The sequence below is a fragment of the Pygocentrus nattereri genome, chromosome 25, assembly GCF_015220715.1.
Source record: "Pygocentrus nattereri isolate fPygNat1 chromosome 25, fPygNat1.pri, whole genome shotgun sequence".
In the NCBI taxonomy this organism is placed as follows: Eukaryota; Metazoa; Chordata; class Actinopteri; order Characiformes; family Serrasalmidae; genus Pygocentrus; species Pygocentrus nattereri.
This window is the reverse complement of record NC_051235.1, coordinates 33,051,735-33,062,552: the sequence shown is the minus strand read 5'-3', so window position 1 is coordinate 33,062,552 and position 10,818 is coordinate 33,051,735. Positions and strand designations below refer to the sequence as shown.

The window sequence follows — 10,818 nt, the reverse complement described above, 5'->3', positions numbered from 1 at the left end:
TTTGGAAATATATAGTGTTTGAACAACCAAGATGGTAAAACGAACATAAAACACTGTGGCTCCCAAGGTGGTTTGATTTTGTTGAAAAGATAAAGTGGCTCTTCTTATCGTTTGGGCTGTTTTAGCCACTCCACAGACTTCTGCCTTGTGGAAAACCTACACCCAGCCTCGCTAAACAAATTTACCAAGTCAATGACACTCAGGTCAGCGGCGCCGAGGTCACCTACCTGTCAGACACGATCTACCTGGGAAAAAAACCAACACAAACCCAAAAGCCCAAACAGAAGCTCAGCACCTTCACCACATCAGCCGTCAGGTTTCTGTCGTACGTTTATTTGAAATATTTTTTAAATATAACACAAGTTAACAAAAGACTGTTTCAGTCTCAGGCACTCGATCCGGGTAAGAATGAAAGGTGTGAAAACGAAAGCACCAAGGTTTTAAAGGTATAAGAGTCTTGTTTTGCCTTTTTTCTTCTCTAATCCATCACGTTAAACACGAACATTCCTCCTCACTGATTCGGCGCAGTTATAAATCTTCGGACACGGAAAGGATATGTGAAATCTAAATTAGATTATATGCTATTAAATGCTAATCCAATAACCCAGTTTTTTCATATTCATCAGAATCACACGCAAAAAACACAAGACTATTCATTCCAAACATCTTTTTGTTTTGCTTTTTTGTTGTTATTTTTTTGTTTTTGTTTTTTTTTGTTTGTTTCTTTAATGTCCAGAGTTTCGATCTGCGGTCCAGTTTTCTGTTTATGCCTAACTATTGTTCACATTCATTCTGGTTTATATATTCACCAGCCGGCCTTCGCCAAACACGGCAGGGTACAAAGGCTTCCAGCGCTGCTCTCTCTCTCTCTCTCTCTCTCTCTCTCTGTGACTATTCCTGGTTCTCTGTAATTCTCCCTCACTCTCTCACTCTCTTTGTCTCTCTTTTAGCTCTTGAGTGGTTGCACTTCTTTTTTGGGTTGACCAGAAATTCCTTTTTTTATTTTTTTTTTGCCTGAAAATACCACGACAGGCATTTTTGACATCTATTTTCAGAACGCCTGTGTTCTTTCTTGGACTCTTGTCAATTGCATCAGAATGGAATTCACATTTCTCAGACCGTATCGATGGCCTGGCTGACCACCACGGCGTCAGCAGCCAGGCTTAAATCCTTTTTCAGTTCACAGTCGTTGTGCTCTTGAGCGGCTTTTTCTGCCACCACTCCGTTGACACACTCCTCAGCATCTCCGTTGGCCTCTCCATTGGCCTTCTCCTTACAATCCCCATTCACTTTAGGCGCGGTTCCGGAAGGTTCTTCCTCAGCTCCAGCGCTGTCACACTCGCCATTGTCCAGCTTCTCCTCCGTAGCGCTAGGGGCAGCACTGGGCTCCTCAGCTGAGAGCTCATTGGTTGAAGCTGACTCGGAAATCACAATCTCAGGAATGGGTTCTTCACTCTCTGGCCGGGCAACAGGCTCAGGTTCTGAAGGTTTTGGAGCTGCAACAGGTTCAGGTTCTGGGGCTGCAGCAGTGGGCTCGGATTCTTGAGATGGTTCTGGAAGCTCTGGCTCTGGCACCTCTATGTTTTCTGCATTTTCAGCTGATACTTCTTGAACCTCTATGGTGCTTAAAACGTCCTGGACGGCCTCCTCCACTACCTGTGCTGCTGCAAGCTCTTCTGGTGTAGCTTCAGGTTCTTCTGGTGAAGCTGCAGGTTCTTCTGGTGCAGCTGCAGGTTCTTCCAGTGCAGCTGCAGGTTCTTCCGGTGCAGCTACAGACTCTTTAGGTGCAGCTGAAGGTTCTTCTGGTGCAGCTACGGGCTCCTCTGGTGCAGCTACAGGTTCTTCTTGTGCAGCTACAGGTTCTTCAGGTACAGCTACAGGTTCTTCTGGTGCAGCTACAGGCTCTTCTGGTGCAGCTACAGGCTCTTCTGGTGCAGCTACAGGTTCCTCTGGTGCAGCTACAGGTTCTTCTGGTGCAGCTACATGCTCTTCTAGGGCAGCTACAGGTTCTTCAGGTGCAGCTACAGGCTCTTCTAGGACAGCTACAGCCTCCACTGGGGCCACAACAGGTTCCTCAGTGGCAGCTTCAGATTTTACTGGGGTAGGTTCTGGTTCTGCAGCAGCTAGTTCTTGTGGTAGCACTCCAGGCTCCGATGGTGCAGCTACCAGTTCCTCTGGGACAGGAACTGATTCCACTTGTGTAATTGTAGCCTCCACCAGGACAACTGGAGGATCCTCTGGGGCAGGTCCTGTCTCTTCTGGGGCAGCTGCAGCCTCTACTGGTGTAGTTTCAGGCTCTGCTGGGGCAGTTACAGTCTCTGCTGGGGTTGTTGCTACAGCCACTTCCACTGGTGCAGCCTCTTGTGGGGCAGGTGTAGGTTCATCTTTGGCAACTGTAGGCTCTTCTAGGGCAGGTGCAGGCTCCTTTGGAGCAACTGCTGGCTCCTCTGGGGCAGGAGCATCCTCTACAGGTGCAGAAACAGCTTCCACAGTAGGAGCCGATGGTTCCTCCACTGGTTTCTTTGGGACCTGTTCCATTGGGGCAGATTTAACCTCTACAGGGGCAGAAGCAGCTTCCACAGGGGCAGCTGGAGGTTCCACTGAGTGCAGTGATGGCTCCTTTTTGGGAGCTGCAGCCTCCACGGGAGCAGATGTAGGTTCTACTGGGGCTGGAGGCTTCTCTGGTGCAGCCTCTGGTTCCTTTGGGGCCGGTGCAGCTTCCACTGGAGCAGCTGATGGTTGCTCTGGTGCAGGTTCCTTGGTTGCTGCAGGCTCTTCCTTCACTTCTTCCATTACGTCTGTAGGTGCAGCAGCTGGCTCAGCAGCTTGTTCTGGTGCCTTGGTGGCCTCAGTGACCGGAGCTTCATCCTTCTGCTCTGAGGCTGATGTTGTTACCACTGCACTCTCCTCCTTTTTATCCTTGGGATCACTGACGTCATATCCCTTCTTCTTCTTGCTCAGCTTGCCTCCCATGATGTGTCCTGGAGAAATGACAGAAAATACAGTTTAAGCTTTAAAAATGAGCATTTTGGTCTCATTTAAATGGTAAAAATCTATTTTATCTGGAGTGTCGATCAGCCAAGACATCCTGTCTGAAGCTGCTTTTTCACTGTTAGCATTGGAGCTATGAGGCTAATGTAGCTAACATGCAATGGAAGCTTATACCCCACCAATTAGCATGATCAGCACTGGAGCTATGAGGCTAACGTAACTAGCATGTAATGGACGCTTGTACCCCAGCAATTAGCGTGATTAGCACTGGAGCTACGAGGCTAATGTAGCTAACACGTAAAGGAAGCTTACACCCCGGCAATTAGCATAATTAGCACTGTAGCTATGCAGCTAAAGAAGCTAAAACAATTAGCATGATTAGCACTGTAGCTATGCAGGTAAAGAAGCTAAAACAATTAGCATGATTAGCACTGGAGCTACGCAGGTAGAGAAGCTAGCACAATTAGCATGATTAGCACGTAATGGAAGCTTATATCCCACCAATTAGCGTGATGCTAACTGCACCGCGAGGTTCAGTAATCTGTAATAGAGCTGCTTATTTAGCGCAGTGCTAAGTGGTGGGCATATGCTTGTTAGCCACATTAGCCTCATAGCTACAAAACTAAAGGAGCAGTTCAGAGCCGAGCGCGTCCCGGCCGGTGGGCTGCGTCTGTGCTGAGGGGGGCTCTCGCTTTAACACCCATTGGGCAAATTAGACTTCTGGCCAAACTGCCACTTTAATTGGCCATGAAGTGGATGAGAGGGGATGAAGGTGGATGAGAGGGGATGAAGGTGGATGAGACTGATGAAGGTGCATGAGAGTGGATGAAGGTGGATGAGAGTGATAAAGGTGGATGAGAGTGGATGAAGTGGATGAGAGTGATGAAGGTGGAGAGAGTAGATGAAGGTGGATGAGAGTGATAAAGGTGGATGAGAATAGATGAAGTGGATGAAGGTGGATGAGAGTGGATGAAGGTGGATGAGAGCGGATGAAGGTGGATGAGAGTAATGAAGGTGGTGAGAGTGGATGAGAGTGATAAAGGTGGATGAGAGTGGATGAAGGTGGATGAAGGTGGATGAGAGCGGATGAAGTGGATGAGAGTAATGAAGGTGGTGAGAGTGGATGAGAGTGATAAAGGTGGATGAGAGCGGATGAAGGTGGATGAGAGTGGATGAAGTGGATGAGAGTGATAAAGGTGGATGAGAGTGGATGAGAGTGGATGAAGGTGGATGAGAGTGGATGAAGGTGGATGAGAGCGGATGAAGGTGGATGAGAGCGGATGAAGTTGGATGAAAGTAATGAAGGTGGTGAGAGTGGATGAAGGTGCTGAGAGTGGATGAAGGTGGATGAGAGTGATGAAGGTGGATGCGAGTGGATGAAGGTGGATGAGAGTGGATGAAGGTGGATGAGAGTGATGAAGGTGGATGAGAGTGGATGAAGGTGGATGAGAGGGATTAGAGTGAGGAAGGTGGATGAGAGTGGATGAGAGTGGATGAAGGTGGATGAGAGGGATTAGAGTGAGGAAGGTGGATGAGAGTGGATGAGAGTGATGAAGGCGGATGAGAGTGGATGAAGGTGGATGAGAGGGATGAGAGTGGATGAAGGTGGATGAGAGTGGATGAAGGTGGATGAGAGGGATGAAGGTGGATGACAACGGCCAGTGTTTCTGACCCACTCAGTCAACGATAGCTAAACCAAACCACGCGGAGGCCGAACGCAGAGGCCAAACGCGGAGGCCGAACGCGGCGCGAGGTCTGCGGGAGAGGGGATGGACGAAAGGCCGACGGCCACATGGCCTCCAGCAGGCCTTCACACGGTTCCTGTAAACTCCAAACTGGGCTCTTGAGTGTGTAACTGTGGAACGTGCAGTAAGCGCCCGTCCTTCACTCGGCCGGACCGTCTTTCGAGGATGGCACTCTCAGCAACTCCGAGAAACCGAAGCGGACAGGGAACCTCAGTGTCCTGGGAAAGCAAGACTGGATTCACTGCCAAGACTGGATTCAGTACATCAGCCTGCATGAAAACGACCAGCCTACACAGACGGGCCCGATTTCTAGCCTGACCGGTGAGGAGCAGCTCGGCAAAACCGATAAAACAAGACAAAACGATCAATGAATAATCGCCACTGTTGTTATTCAGCGTCACGGACGATTTACAGTTCCGAACTCAGTCTGTCCGAGAAAGTTCCCAGGTTCAACAGAGGGGGCGCCAAAAGCCCAATCACCAAACACTCAAAGCGCTGTATGTTACTCAAGTCTTTAGTCTGAGCTCTGTCACGTTACAGCGCCTCTCTGTGGAGGGGGTGTTTTTTTCTTGTGTAAAGCTCTTTGTGTAAAGCTGTAAAGTTTTACTTGTGTAAAGCTCTTTCATGTGTAAAGCTCTTTCTTGTGTAAAGCTGTACAGTTCTTTCTTCTGTAAAGCTGTAAAGCTCTTTCTTGTGTAAAGCTGTACAGTTCTTTCTTGTGTAAAGCTCTTTCTTGTGTAAAGCTGTAAAGCTCTTTCTTGTGTAAAGCTCTTTCTTGTGTAAAGCTGTACAGTTCTTTCTTGTGTAAAGCTGTACAGTTCTTTCTTGTGTAAAGCTGTACAGCTCTTTCTTGTGTAAAGCTCTTTCTTGTGTAAAGCTCTTTCTTGTGTAAAGCTGTACAGTTCTTTCTTGTGTAAAGCTGTACAGTTCTTTCTTGTGTAAAGCTCTTTCTTGTGTAAAGTTCTTTCTTGTGTAAAGCTGTACAGTTCTTTCTTGTGTAAAGCTGTACAGCTCTTTCTTGTGTAAAGCTCTTTCTTGTGTAAAGCTGTACAGTTCTTTCTTCTGTAAAGCTGTACAGCTCTTTCTTGTGTAAAGCTCTTTCTTGTGTAAAGCTGTACAGTTCTTTCTTGTGTAAAGCTCTTTCTTGTGTAAAGCTCTTTCTTGTGTAAAGCTGTACAGCTCTTTCTTGTGTAAAGCTCTTTCTTGTGTAAAGCTCTTTCTTGTGTAAAACTGTACAGTTCTTTCTTGTGTAAAGCTGTACAGCTCTTTCTTGTGTAAAGCTTTCTTGTGTAAAGCTGTACAGTTCTTTCTTGTGTAAAGCTCTTTCTTGTGTAAAGCTCTTTCTCGTGTAAAGCTGTAAAGCTCTTTCTTGTGTAAAGCTGTACAGCTCTTTCTTGTGTAAAGCTGTACAGCTCTTTCTTGTGTAAAGCTTTCTTGTGTAAAGCTGTACAGTTCTTTCTTGTGTAAAGCTCTTTCTTGTGTAAAGCTCTTTCTCGTGTAAAGCTGTAAAGTTCTTTCTTGTGTAAAGCTGTACAGCTCTTTCTTGTGTAAAGCTCTTTCTCGTGTAAAGCTGTAAAGCTCTTTCTTGTGTAAAGCTGTACAGTTCTTTCTTGTGTAAAGCTCTTTCTTGTGTAAAGCTCTTTCTTGTGTAAAGCTGTACAATTCTTTCTTGTGTAAAGCTTTCTTGTGTAAAGCTGTACAGCTCTTTCTTGTGTAAAGCTCTTTCTTGTGTAAAGCTGTACAGCTCTTTCTTGTGTAAAGCTGTACAGCTCTTTCTTTTGTAAAGCTCTTTCTTGTGTAAAGCTCTTTCTCGTGTAAAGCTGTAAAGCTCTTTCTTGTGTAAAGCTGTACAGCTCTTTCTTGTGTAAAGCTCTTTCTTGTGTAAAGTTCTTTCTCGTGTAAAGCTGTAAAGCTCTTTCTTGTGTAAAGCTGTACAGCTCTTTCTTGTGTAAAGTTCTTTCTTGTGTAAAGCTGTACAGTTCTTTCTTGTGTAAAGCTGTACAGCTCTTTCTTGTGTAAAGTTCTTTCTTGTGTAAAGCTGTACAGCTCTTTCTTGTGTAAAGCTGTACAGCTCTTTCTTGTGTAAAGCTTTCTTGTGTAAAGCTGTACAGCTCTTTCTTGTGTAAAGCTCTTTCTTGTGTAAAGCTGTACAGCTCTTTCTTGTGTAAAGCTCTTTCTTGTGTAAAGCTCTTTCTCGTGTAAAGCTGTAAAGCTCTTTCTTGTGTAAAGCTGTACAGCTCTTTCTTGTGTAAAGTTCTTTCTTGTGTAAAGCTGTACAGTTCTTTCTTGTGTAAAGCTGTACAGCTCTTTCTTGTGTAAAGTTCTTTCTTGTGTAAAGCTGTACAGTTCTTTCTTGTGTAAAGCTCTTTCTTGTGTAAAGCTCTTTCTCGTGTAAAGCTGTAAAGCTCTTTCTTGTGTAAAGCTTTCTTGTGTAAAGCTGTACAGCTCTTTGCGTAAAGTTGCCATTTTGATATGCAATATTTTCTTCTATCTTCTATTATTTTTATTTGTGTTACTTTATTTCTTGTGTTATAAAGTTCCTTTGAAAGACAGGCTATAAATAAAACTCATATGTATTATTATTATAATGTTATAATCAAAGAGACCTTTAACCCAGTTATTTCATGGCTGTTCGTGATAATCAGCGATAATCTGATGAGGGTCTCAGCGTCTGGTCAGTGCTGGTCAGCTCACAGTGCGCTGTGAACGAGCTCAGTGCAGCGGCTCTGGCTCAGCGAGAGGCTGTTAGGACCGTGTGAGGTTTGCTCGTGGCTCGGTTCAGTGCAGTGAGGAGATAAGGGTGGAGAGAACTTCTGATTAGATAGAACACAACGGTAAACACTGAAACACAAAAAACCAGGCTGCATTCACCGGAGCAGCCTGCGGTCACGTTTAAAAGGTCAAAAGGTGAACTTTGTTTAAAAAAGCCGAAGCTAATGGATGGTCAGTGGAAGTCTGGACATCATTTCTCTTTTTTTGACAGCTTAGAAAAGGAGAAGACCAGGTTTCGACATGCTGTTGGTTCCTCTTCATCAAATAAAACTCCTAAAAATGAGCTCACTCATGACATTTGGAGAAGCCACTTCGTTTAACTGTCCACTCTTAAAAAAAGAAGGTTCTTGAGTAAAGGAAAGGGTTCTATACAGAACCAAGAACACTCAAAGAACCATGTGCTTGATTAAATGCATGCTGAAATGTTCAGATGGATGGAGAATGTGTTGCTAATGGTTCTGTACAGCACCAAAAGGGTTCCGCTGTAGTTAAGCCTTGTAGTCATTATCGTAACAATAGCAGAACCCTTTTCGGCACTACACAGAACCATTTTCAAGTGGTTCTATATAGAACCACATACAGCACATCCTTCATCAATCTGAAGAACCAGTTCACCAGTCAAAGAACCATTTAAGCATGAAAAGGGTGCTCTGCACATTCATGATTTTGTATAGAACCGTCTTTTTAAGAGTGAAATATGGCCATTTAAAAATAATAATATTCAAAAAGTGAAAATTCACACTACGGGTTTTGCAGAATGGAAAGACTGTGTAGCTTATAATCATTTAGATTATATGCGCACAAGCGTGGAGCATAAGTGAAGCTATATAGCACTAAACTGCATGTCGCTGCTGTCAGAACAAAACCTCGTATCTCCAAAACGGGAGGAGGTAAAAACCTACTCTGCTTTTAATGGAAGTCAATGGAACCGGACGTCTTTCCAAGCCATTTTGACCCGTTTCTTTTGGACCATTCATCACAAAATTTACATCCAGTGTAAAGAACAACAGGCGCTTTCAAATCATGTGAAAAACTGAAAAATGTTAAAAGTGGAGACACAAGGTTTTGTCCCGACATCGGCGATAAGCTACAGCTTCTACAGATAGAGGTTTAATCCAAAATCCTTCTATGACAGTTGCATGCGCTGCAGCGGGGGGAGGGGGGCGGGGGTAAATGCAATAGGAGCGGCACCAGAGGGGTAATTATAAGTGTGTGGGGGGTGGGGGTGGTGGTAATTACACTAGGAGCTGTCCATAGTGCTGCACTGGGGCAACTAAGGCCGGATTCATCGTCATGCACCAAGCCAATGCGCCAATCAATCCCAATGCACACATCCGCAGCATACACTAGCTTTCATTATAGCCGCCTGTAGGCACTTATCTTTGCGTGCACCACTCTGCGTGCACTACGGGAGCACTAAACACGCCTTCATATGGTGGAACAGTCTATGCACAGCACGCAACAGTGGCTGTAATAGGGGATGGAGCTAAGCCCCTTTAGACTGAGAGACCAGTGGTACGACCGGCCAGCCCGTGGTGATCTACGCCCAAAATGTTCATGCAAACTATGACTTGGGTGTCTAAAAAGCATCTGGCTGAAGCAAAATGAAGTGGCGAGGCGAATGAAAGAGTAAAACGCACTGCTTTAGTATGATTATCGCCGTCGATTTGGTGAATGCTGCCTGTGATTGAGTTTTAACACGGCGGACGCCGGAGTAACGCTGGAAAAGCTGAAGATGTTCATTAGATTTGAGGCCTACATCACATCAACTTCCAGCTCCAGCTGTGCTGCTGTGATACAGACGATGCTGCACTCATCCATATCGCTTGCTTTTCATGCGTCTGCCTAAAGCAGGAAAGCCCCACACTGCCATGCTAAACCACAGCAAAGGGCAATTCAATGGTGGTTAAGAAATGCACTGGAAAAGCCAGATGCCCCTCTGACTGTACCCCCCCCCCCCTCCCCTCCCCACACCTCCTTCTCCTCCTTTGTTCCCTCTCTCCCCCCTGCAGCTCCCTGTGGCCCCACGCGACAGATGGGCAAATTGAAAACTGGTGTTTAATCTGAAACAGGAATTCAGCTTTGGGTAAAAGTGCCAGGCATAAGGAACCGAGCTACCTGTGGGGCTGACAGCCCAGCCGGAGGAGCACAAAGCAGCCAAGTCAGCATAAATGTTATTAACACCAAAGCTAAACTACTTTTTTTCTTGCATCACGACACATTTCACCGCCTTTAGTTCTACATGACATCACATTACAGCCCACCGCTGTTGCTTTTTGCCCGCATTCAGTGCGTTTAAATAGGCCTTTCACTACTTCAGGGTCCCCGGTGGCTCCGCCAGCCACATGTCTTAATAGCGACTGACACAAAGGAAGATATAAAACACCACGTTTCTCTGCCCGCGGCCTAAATGCAGGGTTTAAGCGCGCGACCGGGTAGAGATAAAGCGAATCTCGAGGTTGCAAAACTGAAGAGAGGAGAACAAAGAGCGGATTGAGCATCCACCCCAAAATCCGCCGTCCGTCTGTCGGCGCTGCCTTTTAACGCCGGTGCACCAAATTAGTCCACCAGCTAATGCCGGCACGTGCGCAGCGCGAGGGAGGAGTGCGGGAAAACGCGCAAAAGAGCGGAGTTTGTACAGACCTGCTGCGGATGGAGAGCCCGGAGAGAAAAGGAGAGGAAGCCTGATAATGTGCGGGTGATGTGAGTCCAGTTGCTCCTCTCTGCTGCTCCTTTCAGCGTCTCTCACTCACTCACTCTCTCTCTCTCTCTCTCTCTCTCTCTCTCTCACACACACACACACTCCCACTCACTCACCCTCTCTCTCTCTCTCACTCCCACTCACTCACCCTCTCTCTCTCTCTCTCTCTCTCTCTCTCTCTCACACACACTCCCACTCACTCACCCTCTCTCTCTCTCTCACTCTCACTTACTCACCCTCTCTCTCTCTCTCTCTCTCTCTCTCTCTCACACACACTCCCACTCACTCACCCTCTCTCTCTTTCTCTCTCTCTCACACTCTCACTCTCACCCTTTCTCTCTCTCTCTCACTCACCCTCTCTGTCTCTCTCACTCTCTCTCTGTCTCTGTCTCTCACGCTCTCTCTCTCTCACTTTCTGTCTGTCTCTCACTCTCACTCTCTGTCTCTCTCTCACTCTCTCTCTCTCCCTCTCTCTCTCTCTCTCTCTCTCTCTCTCTCTCTGTCTCTGTCTCTCACGCTCTCTCTCTCTCTCACTTTCTGTCTGTCTCTCTCTCTCTCTCTCTCTCTCTCTCTCTCTCTCTCTCTCTCCCTCTCTCCCGCTCGCTCTCT

The 10,818-nt window shown here is 46.3% G+C and overlaps 1 protein-coding gene across 1 annotated transcript; it reads right to left on the bottom strand.

The window, feature by feature from the left end:
- Window positions 1–312: 312 nt before the first annotated feature.
- si:dkey-56m19.5 (fibrous sheath CABYR-binding protein) lies at window positions 313–10,317 on the bottom strand. Its single transcript, XM_017687593.2, has 2 exons — window positions 10,152–10,317; window positions 313–2,981 (listed from the first exon to the last, which is right to left on the bottom strand). Exon 2 carries the CDS (start codon window positions 2,971–2,973, stop codon window positions 1,114–1,116), a length of 1,860 nt encoding a protein of 619 aa, XP_017543082.1. The 5' UTR covers window positions 2,974–2,981; window positions 10,152–10,317; the 3' UTR covers window positions 313–1,113.
- Window positions 10,318–10,818: the final 501 nt, after the last annotated feature.

Excerpts from the sequence above, each read along its gene's own strand:
- si:dkey-56m19.5 (XM_017687593.2), bottom strand. The coding sequence starts at position 2,973 with ATGGGAGGCAAGCTGAGCAAGAAGAAGAAGGGATATGACGTCAGTGAT.